Source organism: Oryx dammah, unplaced genomic scaffold (genome assembly GCF_014754425.2).
Source record: "Oryx dammah isolate SB20612 unplaced genomic scaffold, SCBI_Odam_1.1 HiC_scaffold_12, whole genome shotgun sequence".
In the NCBI taxonomy this organism is placed as follows: Eukaryota; Metazoa; Chordata; class Mammalia; order Artiodactyla; family Bovidae; genus Oryx; species Oryx dammah.
This window is the reverse complement of record NW_024070196.1, coordinates 57,959,465-57,982,173: the sequence shown is the minus strand read 5'-3', so window position 1 is coordinate 57,982,173 and position 22,709 is coordinate 57,959,465. Positions and strand designations below refer to the sequence as shown.

The 22,709-nt window shown below is 36.1% G+C and overlaps 1 protein-coding gene across 2 annotated transcripts in view; it reads right to left on the bottom strand.

Moving 5' to 3' along the window:
- Positions 1-22,703, bottom strand: part of MED13L (mediator complex subunit 13L) — a 283,774-nt gene extending 261,071 nt beyond the window's left edge. For both annotated transcript variants that reach the window (XM_040251636.1, XM_040251637.1), the window contains exon 1: positions 22,627-22,703. In XM_040251636.1, coding sequence (XP_040107570.1) covers positions 22,627-22,698 — 72 coding nt within the window. In that variant the 5' untranslated portion in view covers positions 22,699-22,703. The remainder of the gene's footprint in view (positions 1-22,626) is intronic.
- Positions 22,704-22,709: the final 6 nt, after the last annotated feature.

Sequence of the window (22,709 nt, the reverse complement as noted above, 5' to 3'; positions counted from 1 at the left end):
AAAGCCAAAATAGCTGATTTAAAGCCAATCATATCAATATAATTATACAATTAAAAGACACCAATTCTCAGTGGATAAAATATTTAAAGGCCCAACTATATACTGCTCACAAGAAAAGCACTTAAAGAGTGAAATGACATAAAAAGGTGATCAGGCAAGCATAACTTATAAGAAAACCAAGTGAATATATTAATAGCAAAGTTGACTCCAAGAGGACTATTACTAGGACTAGAGAGAGAAATTTTATAATGATAAAAATGGCAATTCTTCAAGAAGACATAAATCCCAAATATGTACGTATCTAATAACAAAACTTCAAAATATATGAACTACAATATAGATATATATATATATACACACAATATATCTAAAAGGAGGAATTGACAAATCCAGAATTATAATTGGAGACTTCAACAGGCCTCCTCTCGGCAACTGATAAAACAAGTAGACAGAAAATCAATAAGGATATAGAAAAACATGAACACTATCAACCAACATAACCAAACTGACATTTATAAAACATTACAACTCAACAAAAGACTACACATTTTTTTTTTCAAATGCACATGGAACATTCACCAAGAGAAATCATATGCTGGACTATAAAATAAATATCAATGTATTTTCAAAAGCTGAAATCTCTGAACAGAATTAAATTAGAAATTAATGAAGTATCTCCAATGCTTCCCTCCCCCACAAATAACTTTAAATAAAGCACAGGAACACCTCCTGCCAAAAAAAAAAAAAAACAAGGGAAACTAGAAAATATTTTGAACTGATTATGACAACAAAATATACTGAAATATGAGGGCTACAAGTAAAACAGTGCTCAAAGAGAAATCTGCAGTGTTATATATTCACATCAGAAAGGAAGAAATGTATAGAACCGCTCTAAGCGTCTTCCTCTGGAAGCTAGAAAAGGTGTAAATTAAATAAAATGCAAACTGACAGAAATAATAAAGCAAAGAAATAAATGAAATATAAAACAGACTAACAACAGACAAATCCAATAAAATGAAAAGCTGCTTATTTTAAAAGATCAATAAGATTGACAAACTTCTCACTAGGTTAATCAAGAGAGGTAAAAAAAGACAAATTACCATTATCAGGAATGAAAGATGAGAAATTACTCCACAATAATGACACTGTAAAGATAATGCAATTACTATAAACAACAGTATGTCAATAGTTAAAACTACTTAAATGGACTATTCCTTTGCAACAATTACAAAAGTAACATACACACAAAGACCTAAATAGCCCTTAATCTATTAAGAAATGGAATTCATAAATTAAAATCTTCCCTAAAAGAGTTCTCTAAAGCAAGATGGCTTCACTAGTAAATTCTATTCAAACATCTAAGGAAGCAATACCACCAGTTCTACACATACTTTAAAAAAAACAGAGGGACTACTTATCAATTCATTTTTAGGAAACCAACATTACTAAGACCAAAGACGTTACAAGAAAAGAAATCTACATGTCAATATCTTTCATGATCATAGATTTAAAAATCAGTAACAAAATACTGGCAAATCAAATCCAACATTATATAAAAATGATAATACAGGAGTTTATTTTGGGTATTAAACTTAGTAGCATTAGTTTGAAAATCCATCAATGTAATTTCAGTCTGGTGGTTGGTGGTTTAGTCGCCAAGTCATGTCCGACTCTTGCAATCCCAATGGACTGTATCCTGTCAGGCTCCTCTGTCCATGGGATTCTCCAGGCAAGAATACTGGAGTGGGTTGCCATTTCCTTCTCCAGGGGATCTTCCCAACCCAGGAACCGAACCCAGGTCTCCTGCATTGCAGGCAGATGATTTACCAACTGAGCTATGTTTGGTTCAAAAACTCATCAATAAAATACCCCATATTAACAAAACTTGTGATTAACCCAACAGACACAGAGCAAACGTTTTACAAAATTCAACACCAGTTCATAGCAAAAAATTAAGCAAACCAAGAATTAAAGGAAACTCTTGCAACTTGACGTACCTTCTTAATACATTTCTATTCAACTTTGAACTATAGATCCCCCCCCCAATCAATGCAATAAAGCAAGGAAGAGAAAAGGCATACAGATTAGAAAGGTGTAACACATCATTTTTATTCACAGACAACAGCATCATTTACACTTACAAAGATAAAAGGACTTCAGAAGAGCTACTAAAATACAGCTGACCTTCAACAACACAGGTGTGAACTGTGCAAGTCCACTAAAATGCAGATTTTTTTAATACTACAGCACTACATGATTTGTGGTTAGCTGAATCTGTGGATGCAGAACTGTGGATATGGAGGAACCATGGGTATGTAGGGCTGACTATAAGTTATATTCAGATTTTCAACTGTGGGGAGGGTTGCTTCCTATAACCTCCGTATTGTTAAAGGCTTAACTGCAATTGAATTTAGGAAATTTACAGTGTGGGGGATAAATATTGGGCTTCCCAGGTGGCTCAATGACAAAGAACCTGCCTGCCAATGCAGGAGACATAAGAGACGCCGGTTCGATCCCTGGGTCTGGAAGATCCCCTGAAGGGTATGGCAACCCACTCGAGTATTCTTGCTTGAAGAATTCCATGGACAGAGAAGCCTGGCGGGTTACAGTCCACAAGGTCACAAACAGTCGGACTCGACTGAAGCGACTTAGCATGCATGCACGGGATAAATATATAAAAGTTAACTGCTGCTGCTGCTAAGTCACTTCAGTCGTGTCTGACTCTGTGCGACCCCATAGATGGCAGACCACCAGGCTTCCCTGTTCCTGGGATTCTCCAGGCAAGAACACTGGAGTGGGTTGCCATTTCCTTCTCCAGTGCATGAAAGTGAAAAGTGAAAGTGAAGTCGCTCAGTCGGGTCTGACTCTTAGCGACCCCATGGACTGCAGCCCACCAGGCTCCTCCGTCCATGGGATTTTCCAGGCAAGAATACTGGAGTGGGGTGCCATTGCCTTCTCAGAATACATACTAGCAGTGAACAATTTAAAAATAATATTTAAAAAGCAACGCCACTTATAACAGCATTGAAAAATATGAAGTACTCAGAGATAAATCTGATAACATATGTTACAGACCTATACACCAAAAACTACAAAAAAATGCTGAGAGAAATTAAAGATCTAAAGAAATGGAGAGCTAGAACATGTTTACGGATTAGAACATCTAAAACTGTTCACCTATCAATTCTCCCCAAGTCGATCTACAGAGTCAACCAGACATCAGTCAAATCCCTGCAGTTTTCCTTAATAAATTAACAGATTGATTCTAAAACTTACATTGAAATGCAAAGTACTCATGAGAGCCAAAACAATTTTGAAAAAGAACAAAGTTGGGAATTTATCCTGATTTCAAGATGCACAGTAAGATTTCAACAATCATGACTGTGTGCTCGCGGCAGAAGTAGGTAGAGCAAAGGAACGGAACACAGGGAGCTCCCTGACAGTCCAGCGGCCGGGACGCCTCTCTCTCACTGCCGAGGGCCTGGCGTCGACCCCTGGTTGGGGATCCGACAAGGCACGCAACACACATACATTCAATACGTTCAACAGATTTTTGATAGGTATAGGGGAAAACATAAGTCTTTTCAACAAACAATGCTAGAATAACTAGATATCCCATGAGCAAAAATAACTTCAACCCTTACATCACACCACACAAAAAATTAACTCAAAATGGATCACTTAACCACAGGAAAAAATACTAAGATACCTCTGGAAGAAATCATAAGAGAAAATCTTTGCTACTCTGGAATAGCAATTAGAACTCATACATAGCTGGCTGCAATGTAAAATGGCACAACCACCTTTTTAAAGCTGAGCAGTACTTAATAAAGTGAAATCTATATTTCCCACATGATTCAGCAAGTGTACTCCTGGATATTTACAGAAATAAAAACATATGCCCCACATAAAAACCAGTACATGAAAGTTCATAATCATCAATAAATGAATGGATACGCAAATTGTGGTGTATCAATACACAGAACTACAACTTAGCACTAAAAAGGAATTATCTATTTAAACAATATGAAGCCACACAAAAGAGACTATATACTATATGATTCCATTCATAAAATATCCTAGAAAAGGCAAAATGAGTCTACAGTAACAGAAGATCAGTGGTTGCCTGGAGGTGGGGAATGGTTTCACCAACTACACATTCATCAAAACTCATAAATCTGTACTGCTTAAGGTGGGTAATATTTTACTGTATATAAACTATACCTCAATAAAGATAATTTTAAAATGTATGTATTAAATGAAAGAATCTACATTAAAAAATCTCTCAAAGAAAAAAAATCTATTTTTAATATAGCCAATGTAACCATATTGTGTATCTCCAATATAAATGAATCTCTTTTACAAAGTATACAATATTTTCAAAAAAGTTATTTTCACGCCTAACTATATCAGGACACTGATTAATGATTTATATTTATTAAAGTTAACTAAAAGAGAATTCTTATGAAATATCTGGGAACTATTAAATGAAGTTCATTAGTGACATTGGGATGATTTCTTATCCAACTGCAATAAGACTATAAATTAAAATTTTATGTTACTTTCTCTGTATATCAGAGATTGTCAGTTGCCTACCCAAGCATGAACGGCTCCTTCCTCCACAGTAACACACACTCCAATGCTGGGGAAAACAATGTGCTCACTTGAAGAACTACATTTCCCAGCCTCCCTGAGGTTAAGTATGGCCAGACGTGTTGTAAAGAATGTCCTAGAAGTTTCCTTTAAAAGGAGGGGTGTGGCCCTCCTACAGTTCCTTCTCCTTCCTATCTAGAATGTCACCAGGATGATTAGAGTTTGAGAAGCCATCTTGGACAATATGCTACTTGTGATAAACTAGAGATGATGGAATAACAAGAAAGGAAGAGCCTGGGTCCCTTGATGACTGAGAAAAGTAACCAAGCCAGTTCTAATGCTGCCTCCAGGTTGCATGTATGCAAAAAAGGAAATTTCTACCTTGTTTAAGCTATTTTTATTTTGAAATAAGCATATGATTATGTTACTATAATAAATCATTTCTGATGAGCATTTCAGCAACTGGTTTTTCATTTTCAAAAAAATTTTTAGTGAGATGATGAGTTTTTTTGAGACTATACAGTTACCTAGGTTTTTATCTTGCCCAGTCATTGACCAAAACAAACCACCCTAATTTTTCAACTGATTTCTCTATTTGGAATAAAGTAGTCTAGGAGGAAAAAAAAAAAAACACCTGCCTATCTGTGGGAAGAAATTTTAAGCTGCGTTATTACTCCATTAATCTCTGATGAAACTTTTTAAAAATGTAAACTGTGTTATCACTCCATTAATCTCAGGCAAATCTATATGCTCCAGTGACTTCTATCTTCATGCTTATGCTAAATTATATGGTCTACACTGTTAATTTTTTAAAGGCTCAGAAAAGAAAGAGACCAATAATGTCTGGAATCGCTAGGAAGAGCTTCACAAAAACTCTAAAAGGATTTAGACAAAAGAAAGGAGCACAGGATACAATGCACTAGGCTAAGTGCTCAGGCTTTTAAGTCAGTGACTCAGCTCCATGACTGGCTGGCTGTGTGACCTAAGGCAAGTTACTATAAGCTCGATTCAGTTTTCTTATCTGAAAAATGGGAACAGTGGTATCTATCTCATCAGGATCTTGATGAGAAAATTTATGTAGCTGGCAAGAAGTTAAGCAATTCCAGGCATTCAGTAAGCACTTTCAGAGCAAAAGCTCTGACATGAGAATGTGTGCAACATGTGAAAATGTAACCTGAAATAAAGATGCCTGTTAGTGAATGGTTGGAAATTTTAAATAGAAAAAGAAAACAGAAGGCTTTCTAGAGATTAAATGCTTTTGAAAAATAAGAAAATTCACAAAATATGTATACCCGTTTATATAAAAGCATTCTCATAACGTCATTAGAATAAAGAAACTTAAAATGTAAATACTGAGATATTTTCTGCTCAGAGTATAAAAATTTAAGTTTCACAATAGGTGAGGATAGAGGAATTAGGCATTTACATTATTGCCCAAGGAAATATAAACTGACACATCTTTCTGAAGAATTTATGGTTATAACTATCAAAAATGCATAACTACTTGTTACAGAAAAAACTGAATTATAATATTTCTCACAGTTGATGGTTAAATACCCAATCCTGTGAAACATGATACAATCGCTTAAAAAAATAACAACAGTGAGGTATATCTAAATTTACTAAGTCGAAAATATTTTGAGACTTTGATTCTATGACTTTAATATTTTTTAAATGTTAAGCTGAAACGTATGTTGCAGGGAAAATGGGAGAATTAGCCCCCACCTGTAATTTTTTTAACTACAAATACGACCATCTTCAACTGAATGCATAAACAAACTGTGGTACATGAGTAAATGGTAATTGCACATTGTTGGAACATAGTATTAAATAAAAAGGTAAGTTGCAAAGGAATACAGTTCATTTATAAAAAGTTCCAAAATCCAAAACTATATATATGTGTGTATATATATATATAACACACTAAATTCACATGATTAAAACTTTGTTTAAAAACAGATGATAAAAATAAAATCCAGAATAATTACCTTTGAAGGGATAGAAAAGAGAATGGAAAGCAATCACAGGACTTCACAAATGATAAGATGTTCTTTTTCTTACTCTGGGTATTAGGTACATGGGTGTTCAATATATCATGATTGTACCTTATGTATGATTTATACATGCTATTATCTAATGAAAACAATTTGAAACTGCAAGTTTATAAGCACACAAACATATTTTTAAAAAACCTGGAATGATAAAAAGTAAACTAACCTGGAATGATAAAAATTAAACAACTGGTAGTTACCCCTACATGGGGGAAGGGGAACCTCCTGTTAACAATATTGAATTATTAAATTATAAAATTAATTAAATTTATAAAATACTTTTCTCTTTCAAATTATAACTGTGAAAATGGTAACCACATGGAAAATATGCTAGTGCATACAGCTGAATAAAGAACTGTATTTACCCTGTGATTATATCTGTTTTTCAAAAATTGCACGTTAACAAGAATAGAAAAGTTGTGTGTGTCTAACACACACAGATCTAACGGTGTGTCTGGATTACGTAGGCACTTTATGCAGTTTAAATTTCTTGGAAGTTTTATTTCTTGGAAATATTTTGTATTTCATTAGTACGACCTCACTTGGAGAGAAATTACAGAAAAATGCAACTGCAAGAAAGCCAACTCTCCACCTCCAGGGTAGCCAAGTTAAAAATGTACCCGCATGGGAAGGCTGAATGAATTACAGCCAATTGACAATGGATAGCACATGCTGTGCCAGTAAGTGCACTCAAAACAACTGGAGAGGATCCCCACCACAGCAAGGAGATTACATCAAAAGGTTCTGAAGTGCATATGTACATTTTAGCGCTTAACTGAGAACTGGTGCTGCCAAGTGAAAGTGCAGCGGGTAGGGAAAGCTCCAGAGCACAAGAAGTCCAGGAATGTGCTGAAAAAGGAAAGGGGTAGGGAGGGATGGGCAGAAAGTGAGGGGCGAAGGGAAAACTTTTCCCAACATGTAAGGCAGAAATCTGACGTGGCATAACAATGATACTCTCAGTATCTATAAAAACATTGTCCAACCAGAAACCTAAGTGCTGAGAAAGAACAGGATGATAGGTATGAAAATTTAAAGGAACTCAAAATCAGAATAAAGAGGTGTCAAAGATACACACTGTTTTCTGGTCTTTACAACTGTCCTCTAGTTTATCCTAAAAACCGGCAGTTTCCACAAACGCAAGAAGAAAAACAGGGGTAAAAGTCTTTTTCATCCTCCTACCCATAATATCACTAATATGAAATTAAATATAAAGAAAGCCTTTAAATCTTAATATAAATAAAACCTTTAAATAAAAAAACTAAGTGAAAACCACCCATAGTAGATTTACAGAGGGAAAATGTAACCTGCTTTCTGAGCTTACCACTATTAAAAGCGGAAGCATTATGTAACAAATGCTGATAGAGCCACTGCTGTTGGGGTACACCCCCATCTATCTTTTCTGTCAGAGTTTCTCCACACCCATTTCTGATCATCAACATTTCAAGAGCTCTTCCGCTACCAAAATATTCTTCATTCCCACCTACAAACAACCACCATTCATCACCCACATCTCTCTACTCAGCCTACCAGTCTTGCCTTCTCCTTCCTTCCCCATCTTTTTAATTCACCCCTCCTTGCTCCTAAATCTTATTCTCGATTTAGGAGAGAACTCTTGTTCCCATTGCCTCAAGTCTTTTCTGAAAATAGGCAGGTTATAAAGGCTAATGTTTGTTTTTACTTTTTCCCCACTATCTCTTTCTTTCTGCCCCCAGCTCTTGTCTATAATTAATTTTAAAACTGTTGACTTCCACGGGGCATAACTTAATAGCAAGAACTCAGGCTCAGTGAATACTTTCACATATATATATGACTATGATCAAAGCATAGCTCTTTTTAACAACTATAGCTCATGGATGCCACTAACAGTTCTTTGTTTTGTATAAACAAGAACACAAATGCTATAAAACCAAGAATATCTGGTTTGCCATTTGATTCCTCTCCTATGACAAAATTTGGTAACCAACTTCTGTCAATTCTACCTCCAAAATATTACTTGATACCATTTCTTTCTCTTCATTCCTACTGACCCTGCATAATTTCTCAGATTTAGACTATTCTAAGAGCCTTCTCTCTGCCTTTGGGGTTTCTCTGCTATTACAGCTGACACTACACAGAGCCCACATGAGTTTTCTCTCTGAAACATAAATCTGGTCAGGTCATTATTCTCCTCAGTAGCCTTCAGGCACTCCCCTGTGCATACAGAATAAACTTCCAGCTCCTTCATGTCACCCAATATAGCATCAAACATCATCTTTCAGGATTGTCTCTTATAAGCATTAAATAAAAATAAGTAAACTCAACAAAAGAATAATTTCCAAGGGTATCTAGAAATGAATTCTTAATGTATTATGTATGCAATTATTTATGTAACTGATAAATTTATTTATCTCAACCACATACTATTACCTCCAACTCAACTTTTACAAAATAGCTAAAATAAAGTTCTATCCACCTAATGTGTTAAAACTGAATTTCACTATTTAAAATATTTTAATTTTCAATTCCAATATTAAAATGTAAGGTGGACAACAAGGATTCTAAAATCAAGTTATCTTTTAAATGAATGTAAACACATATTGACAAATTTCTCAGTTTTCTGGAATTTGTTAAAATCAGCTCTTAGAGTTGTTAACAATGTATCACATCTACCATATGAGAAAGTTTGACAACAAAGTCTAAGTCACTTTAGAAGATAAGCACCTACCTTACCGAATCCCATTTGTTTTCCATCTAGACTATTTCTTGAGTTCACCATATAAACTATCCAACCAGGCTATTCATCTTAACACAGTTATTAGAAAAGTTTCCTAAAAACAAGTACTTCTTTTTCAAACCAAATTTATAAAATTTACTAAAAAAGACAGTTCATTAGCTTACACACAGCAAAGGCTGGGTTCTCATGAGAATCATTCTGCTGTGTAATTAAGTGTTGTAGGAGCTTGCAGACAGACTCAAGAACCACACCATCTGTCTGGGTTGCAAAGCGCGGTTTCACCATGATATCACCAAACAGCAACAAAACATTATTTTCATACGTATCTCAAGTAATTTACAGACAACTAAAGAATTTGTATATTTGGGATCACAACACTTGATTCAATCCATACCCATGATAACACTTTGTATATAAACCAATACTCTTTGAAAAATGTTTTTAGTAACTTAGACTTATATTTCAGAAGGTAAACATTTATGGTCTTCAGTAGCTACAATGTAGATTTATGCTCTGGTATAAATTCTAAATGTTAAACCGTTCAGGTGTTAAATACATCTGTAAAATTTTAAAGTGCCTATTATTTGTTTAGAATAATATCATTTAAGTAAATTTTCCCCAAATATCTACAAATCTAGGATTACAGTGCCACACTTTTTGACAGGATTTCAATTCTCATTTTTTAATGTGAAAAGTTTTTTTAAAGAGAAATTATTATGAATAAAATCATCTATGTAACATGAAAACCATAGGAACAAAGCTGATTGAGAAAACTCTCATGATATTCCTGAATTCAAAAGCAGAAAATAATCCTTGCCACTGCAACTCAATCTAAACAGTACAGGCATGCCTGCCACAGATCAAACATCCTTTGCACCACCTCCTCTAACACTGAATGTTAAGGCAGACCACCGTGAGAAAGTAAAGTCCTAAATACACACATAATTTGCTAATCTTTGCTGCCTCATGTCCAATTCTTTGTGACCCCATGGACTGTACCCCCACAAAGCCCCACAAAGCTCCTCTGTCCATGGGATTCTCCAGGCAAGAATAATGGAGTGGGTGGCCATTTCCTTCTCCAGGGGATCTTCCCAACCCAGGGATCAAACCCAGATCTAACCCAGGCCTCTCGCATTACAGGCAGATTCTTTACCGTCTGAACCACCAGGGAAGCCCACAGTTGACTACATGGGCAGCCTCAAATGAGTAAAGCAACACTAAGTAGACAAAGGTAAATTACTTTGGTCTCACAGGCCAAACTTTCTGTTAAAACCTAAAGAAATTGTCTCAATAGGATATTTTATTTATCCTAAGGCTTTTCTTAACAATTACTTCCATTTAGCCAAAATTGAGGAGGCTGCCGACATGGCTCAGTGTTAAAGAATCTGCCTGCCAATGCAAGAGACATGGGTTCAAACCCTGGGTAAGGAAGATCCCCTGGGGAAGTAAATGGCAACCCACTCCAATATTCTTGCCTAGGAAATCCCATGGACAGAGAAGCCTGGTGGGCTACAGTCCATGGAGTCGCAAAAGAATCAGACACAACTTAGCGACTAAACAACAAGAAGCCAAAAATGAAGCTCAGGAAGATAGCTGACATTTGCTAGACAGACACAGACAGAGCACAACTTACAATTCCATTCCTCCTCTTCTGATAATCTGCCTTGATCCCCAGAGAGCAAAAATGGCACTCCCAATATCTAGTCCAATCAAGGGACCACTAAATCCACCTCCACTGATACTGTACTGAAACAAACACACTGAAGCACCAGACAGAGAACCTGGAAGGCAGTTGTACAAGCAAGGAAGGAGCTCTTAGCATATATGCATTATGTATGCATTCCAATACAGCTGGCCCTTGAACTGCCTGCCTACCCTGCAGAGTGGAAAATTCATGTGTAACTTCACAGTCAGCTCTCCTTATCCATGAACTCAATCCATGGAACAGGTCACATAATACTACAGTATTTATTTACTGAAATACACCTAAATATAAATGGACCCATGCAGTTCAAACCCATGTTGTTCAAGGGTCAACTGTATAGCCAAAAGCAGAGTTCTTCCCAGGACTTTTGCTCAACACCAGTAAAACCCCCATCAGAAGGTACTAAATTACTGACATAAGCAATAATTTACAGCAAAAAGCAGAACCGAGAGAAGAGAAAAGACACTGACCAAAGAAGTATACTTTAAAATAAGACTTTTCAGGACAGCTGACTAAACTGTCTCTAAAAGAAATTCCAAAAGAAAAAGACCAAAAGATACCAGACAATGGCATCAATATCTGATCCATTTCAAAGGAGTCTACTTTGAAGAAAGCTTCTCATTTGGGCAGATGAGTTCTAGTCCCAATGTGACCAGCTCACAATTAGTTTCGTAATTGTGAAATGTACAACCAAAGCAAGTGACATCTGACCTACTTAAAACAACCATTAAAGGAAAATTAAAACAAAAATGGTTGATAGTAACAAGAACATCAAGTAAAATGCAAAATTTTTAACAAAAAAAAATTTTACATGTTTATTCAGGCTCAAGCTCAGTATCTTTTAGTCTTTGAACTTAAAAAGCACTCAAGCTACAACTGAGATTGTCCCACTTCCTTCATACTTATTCATTTCTTATACCCTCACAGCTTTTATTTCTCAGGTGTCTTACTCTTTTCCCAGTGCTAATCCCATCACCTGGGTTCTTAACATCATTTCCAGCCTGACTGTTTCATTGATTATCAACTACTCTTGTATCTTTCATTTTTCTTTCCATCTCTCTACTACAGTTGCTCCTAACCTACAAATACAAATGAGGCTCTGGCCTTCTGAAAAACTGCCTTCATCTACCTTTCAGTCTCTTACCCTTCCCACTCCCATATCACCGCTTGTTTCACAATCAAGTTTCTTCAGCTGCGAAGTGTACCATTTATTCATTTTGCAAGCTGCTGTAATTCAGGTTCTAACCTCAATAAGCATATGTAATTATTTCAACCAAGTATCAAGCTGCCCAAACAGGAAACTTCCTCATCTTCCTCTCCTTAACTCTTTCCTTCAAGGTCCACCACAATTGTCTTTGAAAATTACGATTATTCCTTATTATTTTTATGTCAGATAAAGCAAATTTATATTGTCTACTGAAAACACTTTAACATATATATTCATGACTTGAATGTCTAGGCTTCATGAGAAGTAATTCTAGACCAAAATCTAATTTGTTTTAAATGCACAAAATTTAAAGAATGATAGGTTACACAGCTCAACAATTCCAATTTGTCTATTTAAGAGAGCAATCCTAGAAAGGCTTTTAAACATATTATTAAATGTAATACCATTTAACACACTTGTTTTTCCTCAATTCATTTCTCATAATAGTTTCTATATCATCTTGGATTATCTCCCACTTTTAGTTTCATATCCCATCTGCTCATTTAAGATTCACGTCTGTCCAGTTTCTGAAATATTTGTCACTTTAGTCATTAGCATTTTGAGTAATATAGCACTGTTTTTTAAAGTTCAAAACTGAATTATTTTAGAAAACTGATTATTTTAACATCACCACTTCTTAACCTAAATCAGTCTGCCCACACTTCAAATTTTTCACCTAACAAAAAGCAGACTTCAGTAAGTTTTTGTACTGTTTTTTAAAAGGGAACCAAGACCATAGATTAGAAGTGCTCTCCTATATACCACTTAGGAAATATTCTCAAGAACAGAGAGAGTTGACAACTGAGCTTCCAAATATGCAACCTTTCCATCCCCCTCTAAGAAGCCATATCCATCGATTCCTTCAAGACCCAGTTTAAAATTCCCAAGTTTTTCTGGTTGAGTTACTATGCTATCTGTTCACGTTGCTCTCCCTCTGCACTTACCATATACAATCTTATAGAAACTAAACATCAATAGTATATGCAGGTCTTTATCCTACATATCAAACCCTTCGTTGTTTAGTCGCTAAGCCAGCTGTCTCTGACTCTTTTGCAACCCCATGGACTATAGATCGCCAGGCTCCTCCGTCCATGGGATTTCCAAGGAAAGAAAACTGGAGTGGGTTGCCGTTTCGCTCCAAGGGATCTTCCTCCAGGGGATCTTCAAACTCACATCTCCTGTATTACATGCAGATTCTTTACTACTATTTTACTACTATTCCCTAGGGAAGCTCATTAGCCCTTCTGTAAAACCAAGCCAGACTTCAGGTATTTCTGATGTATGTACATTATTTGAAAATAAATTATATACAGCCTAAATTTCTCAAGCATCTGTAGTTGAGTCGCTTAGTCATGTCCGACTCTTTGCGACATGGACTGCAGCACACCAGGTTTCCCTGTCCTTAACCATTAACATTCAAAAAAATTGTCTAAATACTAATTTATTAGTTACCCCATCCAATCTCACCCCCAATTCCCTTTGCCTTCACTGAGACTCTCATGTGCTTATTTACCATACAACATAGCAAGTAGAAAAGATTGTCTTTAAAAGTGAATGAAGGAAAAAAGAGAAGGGAAAAGCTAAAGCGCAAAGATGACATCACAGAACCTGTTCCTGCTCCCTACATTTTAGGGAGTACATCAGCAAAGAGGAAGCAGCAGCAAATACCCTCAGAAAAGAAAGGGAATATCTGCTTAAATCCTTGGTGCAAAACTGTTCTTCCCATTGGGAAGAGGCCATCCTCACCTCTCCATGCCCTCTTCAAGACCCTCTTTCAGACAGCAATCCTCTCCTACCCTTCAAACATGCCCAGAGTCTGGGTGGGCCTCATTCCCACTGCCTGGAGCTAAGATGGGTTTTAGGGAAGGCCTGCTCTGATGGCCAGCACTATAGTCAGAGGAAAGGTACTCCTAATAACCTAAACTTTCCCATAAAAATGCTCACATAAATAGCATCTGAGTTCTATAATACAAGTAATTAAGTACAGTACAATAGGCTAACCATTATTTGTAGCTACAGAATTAAGGGTAGGTTTTATTTAAAAGCAAACTTACGTACAAATTAACTTTTTCTAATATTTAGAATGCTGGAGACCACTACATGGAAAATTCTACACTTTGGATAAAAACTTAGGACACTGTTCATAATCAACATGACTAAAACTACAGACTGGGGTAGAGGGGCTTTCCTTCCTTCAACAAGGTCTAAATATTTTTAGATGTCGCCACATATTAAATGGAAAATAGAAACTGGCTTGCAGTTGAGGATATACTTTGTTCAAAACAAAGTAAGGGTTATGACATGTGTGTCACACTAAAATGTGATTTAGTCTTTAAAAAGAAAAAGATATTTATTAAGTACTATTTCTGACATTCCCTGAGACAAATCTCAAAATGTTAATAGAACTGCTATTTAAAGTTCAAAGAGCACTCTGGAGCTGCCAAAGAATTAATAGCTTAAACTACCAAATAAGAGTCACAGTTCAATCTCCAGTCTCAGCCAGTCAGAGCTCAGGGTTGGCACAGCAAAATCACCCAGCTTATTAAAGACACACTGTGCAACCTGAGAATCATATACACAAATGAAAAGTTGTGACATCTAAAGATGGCTCATTTATAAAGAAAGACACAAGAACAATTTAATCTTCTGCTCCCCTCAAAAAGCACAAATTCAACATAACTGCCATACTTAAAACAAGTAATTTTGCTGTTCCACTTCCTGATTAACTGTCTAGGGTTACTCTATAACTTGAGTTGTAATTTGCCAGAAGACTCTTCCTATTAAAAAACATTATCTAGTCATCGAAAGTGCTTTCCTTAAAAGATACTCAAAATGATTTCTCACACCTCCTGACGCCCGTATTTCCATCAAGTTTATAGGAGAAAATGAGGCACAGAACCATTATGTGACCAACCAGATATAGTCATTAGTTTAAAAAAAAAAGGGGGGGGGTGTTGAATACCACTCAACTTTCCCTATTACAGGTTTACTACCATTTCACTGGGCTCATAGAAAGTAATCTTGTAACTGAAGATTAAGCAAAAGCCTTCTTACAGGATACTTCTTAGAGAATGAAAATGGAGGAATTTTGGATCAAACCTCAAACAAAATCTCCAACAGGTTCCAAAATCTATTAGATTGCTACCACCTTACACAAAATCTAGATAGGAACCAAATTCCTACTCCTTTGGGGTATAAGCATGCATCTCTTGATCAGCTGGAAATTTTTAAGAAAGATTTCCTAAAACTCATCTAAAATATTACCAAGCAACAGTACATACAGCCTAAACAATGTATGTTCAGAACACAGAGCTGAACAGCTAAATAAACTTCAAAAATAACAACACGTTGTGATCAGGGCCTAAATGGGTAATGAGAACTCCCCTATGAAACAAGGTGGGGAAGAGAATAGTTGTCCAGTTATTCGTTCATTCAACTGAGTTAACCAGCGTTTTAACTATGAAGGGAATGCAAAGATGGCTTAAGACAGGGTCACTGCCCTATAGAAGTTCATATGATTATCAGAGATAGACAGAGGAGGTATATGGAAGGAGCAAGAGTGACAAGTTTGATCTGTGGGAGTCAACGAAATCTTCACAGGGCGATGACATCTGACCTACTTAAAGATGAGGAGGACTGTGCCAAACATATGCATGTGCAGTAAAACTAGGAGCTGGTTCCTGAGTTGGACATATGTATGTTTTCCCTTATTTCTCTTTAGGACATTATTACTCAATCTTGTGAACTGCCAACACAAAATGCTTTTTCACACCTATTTTACTCTTTTGAATACCTTACTTATTAGCTCTCAAATTAAGCACAGATGGACTGTGGGAACTTTATGTGTCATGCAAAAATACTTCCTCAGAAATGTATCGATGGGAGCTAGGGGAAGGATCATGGTTTTCATGCAACTTAATATGTTTTATGTGAACAATCTTTGTAATTTCCACTAGTATTATAAAGAATTCTGTGCACAATTAATGATATATTTTATCTGAAAAAATCATTTCTTCAAATTTAATTTTAATACCAAATGTCTTAAATATATCCAATTAATGTAGTGATTTAATATAAATCAAGACAATTATTACAGTAAAGAGATCTAGTGAAGATTGAGAAAACATGTTTACCTGAAAATTTACCTAATTCTCTTTATCTTCCTTTTCATGTGTTTTTTTCTAAGTTACAAATTTAAACAATGTAAAATAAAGGCATAAGTGAAATTTTAAAAGAATCAACTCAGGATGTTCCTTTAACAGTAATGGAATTTCACTGTACTTGGAAGAAGTACAAAATGCAGAAAGCTGTCAACCAGGGCTCTGTGCTATTTCACAGTAGTAGAAATACGGCTTTAATAAGACTACCACAATTTATCTAGAATGAGAAAATAAACATTCAGAAATATACATAATAAACTATAGAGTATGGAAATGCCAATGGCATAAACATTCTCCCTTGGACACCACTGATTCTTCTAATTCTCATCTAGAAAGAACAACAACAACAACAAAAAAAAAACCCTCATCTTTCTTGACTAGAATCCAAATGTACGCTAAGACATTAGCTTAAAAAAGGAAAACAACTTTATTCCAACAAACATAACTAAAACATGTTAATATAAATGCAAGTAAAACAGGAGTTCCTAAAAGAGAACTATGATAGCCAATTTATGACAAAAGAATCCAATCTATACTACAGATGATTTCAAAAATTAAGTACAAAACAAAGTAGTACGTTGGGGAAGCTGCCTCTGAAATAAACATCAATCACATATTAAAAGCATTTAAAACTATTTTTGTGTAAACTAAAGCAAAGACAGAAAACCATGCTGATGTACATAAGTGACTTTATACTTAACAAAAATTGAGCACACATACATATTTCATTCATGCAAATGAACATGAATTTACAATTCCTCGTTTATGTTAATATTTACCAAGATTAATGGAAAATCATCTCCCCTATGTAATGAAGTGAATTCCCCCAACAGAACAAAGCTAACACCTTCAAATCTTTCGAATAAACAATGAAAGCACATACTATAAAAGGAAATTATCTGAACTGGATAGAAGTTAAATGACTCAAGAGAGAAGGAAAGTCCGAAATTCCAATACACATTACAACCATTGATTCATTAATTCCAATCTCTAAACCAGTCCTATGAAACTAAAATGTGTGCCTGCAAATTTTTTAACTATCCCCCACAGCACATTTTTAGACTACCTACCTAATTACCTCATTTTGCCATGCACTAAATGCAATTTCTTGAAATAGCAATGTTTATACAATGACAAAATAGAAATTCTGGTAGCCACAACACAGTCTGTAAAACAAGTTAGCACATAACACATTTTAAATAAAGGACAATAAAAGAAATGCCACGGAAACTCTTTTTCTCCATTTCTAATAAATGATTGCAATGCACAGCTCAGTAATAACATCTAATATTCAACTGTATTACTAATTCTCATAAACTTTGTCTAATCTCTCACAGTAGCTAACTTCTGTGGAATAAATATATCATCCACTTTCAAAACAACAATAAATCAGTATCTTCTACTACTATTTCAAAGAAGATTATGCTTTTCCTCTACTGAAAACAAATTAAACCATTCAGAAAAATATCTAGTCTGGGAATTCCCAAGAGGTCCAGGGGTTAGGACTCTCTTCCAGTACATGGGTTTGATCCCTGGTCTGGGGACTAAGATCCAAGTGGCCAAAAAGAAAACAATCTAGTCTATCTCTGAATCAAACTTTAAGAAAAAGTTGAATTGTTTATTTCAAAAATCCAGATAAATAATCTTAATACTATTTACACTGAATTTCACCTCAATTTTAAATAACTTAAACATTACTATAGAATATTCCTATCTTTTGCCAATAGATAATACATAGACTATAGTATAAAGTGACTTCCCTGGTGGCTCAGACCCTAAAGCGTCTGCCTACAATGCAGGAGACCTGGGTTCGATCCCTGGGTTGCGAAGACCCCCTGGAGAAGGAAATGGCAACATACTCCAGTATTCTTGCCTGGAAAATTCCATGGACGGAGGAGCCTGGTTGGCTACTGTCCATGGGGTCGCAAAGAGTCGGACACGATTGAGCGACTTCACTTCACTATAGTATAAAGTGGTAACAGAGTATCTTTCTTATTAATCTCAAGAGCAGAGAAGACCTTTGAAAATGTTTGATGAATACAATTAACTCAGAATTAACCAGGCTAAATTAGCCCGAGAACAAAAAAGATGAATCTTTCCATGCCTAATTAATATAATCCACTACTATAACTTATTTTCATTTAAAGAATGCCTTAAAGGTTTTTTCCCCAAATACCTAATACAGTCATGAAAAAAATGACCAAAATATTCCAAAGAAAGTGCTAAACTACATAAGTACCTGGCATAAACTCAACACTCACTGTCCTAAGGCACCCTCTGCCTTTATTCTCACAAAGCAGCCGCAACCTAACTTCCTCTCAATGAACTCTTCAAGCAATAACACAGCAACATATTTTGTAGCATACAAGTCCTGCGTACATTATTTTCTCTTTAAAATTATGAACTCATCACACGTACAAATGGCTCTTTAAAACGGTCCAGTAAACTGCTATGCTATGCCTTAAATTGCTGTCTATTATGTACTTAAAAATATTTACTAGCAATTGGAGGTTAATATGGCAAACACTACCGGGTAAGCAATTATTGCTATTAAAAATATATAAATATCATTAAACAAAATGAACCATCATGAAAAAAAGACGCTTCATGTGTAAATACTAACACTGGAAACTCAGATAAAAAAATACTCTATATAAAGTATTGGCATTTGAGAAAATTAATCATTTCTTCTCCTCATTTTCAATTGATGGTCCTCCCCATCTGGTTCTAACTCAAAAGAATAAATCTCCAAGTTTCTACAACTATCTTCCCTCTCTGCAAAAAAATTAAAATAAATCTCAAGAAAAAAGAAAGCAGGTGAATGAGAGATTACTGTAAAATCTTCAAATATTGAATGAATGGCCCTTAATAGGAATTATGTACTAATGCGTATTTCAATTTAGGAAGGAAGAATTTGATACCATCCCCCAACTACCCCATAGTTAGGAAGATTCTATGCAAATAAAACAACATGAATGTGGGGCATACATAACTAAGAATTAAACTGCCCTGTGTCAAAGAGTATATACTTTTATGAAGTATATACATACTTTATGAAGGACATAAAACCACTTTTCTCCGTATCATCTTGAATAAGAAACAGAAAGAAACAAAAGTAAATATATACTTACATCTGGAAATTATAACATGTCTTTCCACAAGGGTGAGTTGACATCCCATAGGGCATTGGTACACTCTCCAAAAGGGCAGATTTAACACACTTAACTGAATTATAACTGAGTGAATACATAACAAGAGTCTCCCGGAAATGTGATGGACAGCATGAGAAAACAGTTCTGAGTCACAAAGGCACAGTCAGGCATGCATTTAATGTAGTAGCTACAAATCTCACAACTGCAAGAATAACCCATATCATGTATGCACAATGGCATTTTTCACATGTTAGGAAAAGGGGCAGGGTTGACAAAGAATTTAGGAAATATGATGATGCCATGCAGTAGAATATCAGAAGACAAAATAAGTAAAGGACTAACAAAAATCTTTAAGGCACCTGACTGCACAAATCAACTCCTGCTAAGCCAGGTGAACACCTTGAGGTAACAGAAAGTGGGTGGGTCATTAATGTGGTACAGAACTTTATCAGCTCTAGCTTACATTTCAATCCACATTAATAAGAGTATTTAGGTAAATTCTCTATAAGCAATACTTTGCTCAAAAAAACTACAGGTCAAAAAGAAAACTATATGCTAATATTATGTACTAAGAGTTTTTATAATACATGCTTTATTTTGAACAGGTGATGATTTTATCTCCTTTGGAATTAATTATTCTATACAATGTATTTTAGGCAACATATTTTTGATATTCTAGGTTGCTGCTGTATCTGATTTTCAAGAAAATGCTCAATTTGGAGCAAGAAAAATTTACAGTATCAGCAGCTCTTTAACGGATTTGCAATTTAATAACCAGCTATCCAACCTCCATCTATAAGAGAATACAGACATTCCACAATCCTTCAAAAAAAAAAAAAGCATTTCTGCATTTCAAAGTTGCTACCTAAACAATAATTCTGTTTTAAAAAAGTATACTCAAAAATCATTCCTGGTTTAAGCACAAACCTTTAGAAAGTCAGAAAGCACAGAATCCTCTCCTACAAATTGTTTCTCCAAAACAATATTAAACATCTTTAGAAACATTATCATTCTTAAGCTTTTAAAAAAAAAAAGGATAAAAAAAGAAATGATATATACTGAAGACTGGCTACACACGTATTTTCATTCCTACATGAAAGGTACTGTATACAAAATAGCCACATATATACAAGCCATTATCAGTCAGCATGATATATGGTAATTTGGGGGAATCTCTCCTCAGTGATCTACTTGGTTATTTTAATTTCCTGATAAAGTGTCAACGCAGTCAACAGTCACCAAACAAAAACCATTTAAATACCCCTTAGTCAATGTTTGCTATCCTATGGAAGTCCCTGAGAATCTGAGTGATACTAAATGAGAGACTGAGAGAAGAAAGAGGAGGCAAGAGGAAGTTATCACAGGACTGAAAGGGAGAACCACAACTTGTAACTTGATTAAGTATCCGAATAAAAATGTTGGGAGGAAAAAAACTGACCTGCTATTACTACAGTAAAAGCACAGATACTATGTCACTCGGTCTCAGTAGGTAAAAATCGCTTGTCTTCATTTTTTAAAATCTGCATAATGAAATATATTTAATAAAGCTTCCATTTGAAAAGTTGGCAAGAATTTGTATTTCTCCACTAGTCTCAAAGGAAAAAAAAAAAGCATCTATGCTACCCATAATTAAATGTAACTAATTACAATTTGAACACTAAATTATGTATCCAGTGTAAACAAAGATTAAGAGGAAATAAAGCTCTATGTACAGCAGAGGTTACCGAAAACAATTTCCAAAATGCATGTTCTCTAAAAGCAGTCCCCCAAAAAGGGTACACCACTTAAACAAAGTTGAGTTTTTTTAAAGTCTAAATTAAACCGTTCAGCCAATTTTCCAATTATATTCCACGCTTGAAACATAATTGCCTTACATCTGTTTACAAATCTTTGCTCAATATTTAAACAAATTCGTAGTCTCCCGGGCACATAGCTATACATACAGTTACTCATGCACAAAGCACATATTTAAAGACCACGCACTGCAATTATTAGTCTAAACGCCAGGTTTAACAACGTGAATGTTTTCAGAGCTAGGTAATACGACCCAATAAAAAAAAGCAAAGATGGCATTTACCACCAAATGTCACTGCCACCGCCAGGAAAGAGTTTCTGGAACCCTATACATTTTTAATTTCGATGAATCTAGACGCCATCGTCGGATGCCAGGCTTCCAGGAGAACAATTGACACCCTAACTGCTTCAAGATTAAGGCAGGCGATTCAAATCCGAAGGAAAAGTTGTCAATTATCAGAGAGAGAGCGCGAGAGAGGCGAAGGCAGATAAAAGCGATGTTATCAAACCGCCCAGCTTGTTGCTTTGTGTGTGTGTGTGTGTGTGTGTGGATTCGTTGTGAGCAGAGAGAAAACAGTTTTTAAAAGACACAGGAGGAGAGAAAGAAAAAAAAGCTTTCTCCACCTTCCGTCGGCTCGGTGCAATGGCTTTAAGGCTCTCCAGTGTAGTAAGCCCCGAGAGGCAGGCGGCTGTCGATGTTTACAATCGCCGGAGCTTCGGGTGCAAGAGTCCTTTACTGACACAATCGCATTCAATCAACTGTTTTCGGGCGAAATTGCAGGTGTCATTATGGAATTTTTTAAAAAATTCAAAAGGCGGGCGGGCGGGCAGCCGATCCGACACAAGGGGGGAAAAAAGCTGCTTATCGCAGGCGCGGGCAACACAAGGCAAAAGCCTTCCACATTTAAGGGGGGAAAAGAGGGGGAAAGGGAGGGGAAGGGGAGTGCGACTGCAACAGCGGGTGGGCGTTCGAAGTGCGACCCAGAATCCGCAGCTTTGAGACTTCCACATGCAAATTCCACGCCGAGCGCCGCGCTCACAAATGATTTTTAAAGAGCCAAATAAACACTGGATGGGATCCAAGGCGAGGGAGAGACGATCCAAAAGGGGGAGAATCGGCAAGAGGCGAACGGCGGGGAGAGGCGAGGGAGGGGCGAAGTCCCGGCGGCGGGAGGAGAAAGTTGGTCGGCGGCGGAGGTCGACCCCCCCCCCTCCACGGCACAGCCCCCTCCCCGCAGCCCAGCTACTCACCAGCGAGAAGAGGTTGGAGTGACAATCCTCCAGGCTCGCCCCGTTCGCCACCCAGTTCGCTGCCGCAGTCATGATCCTCCGCG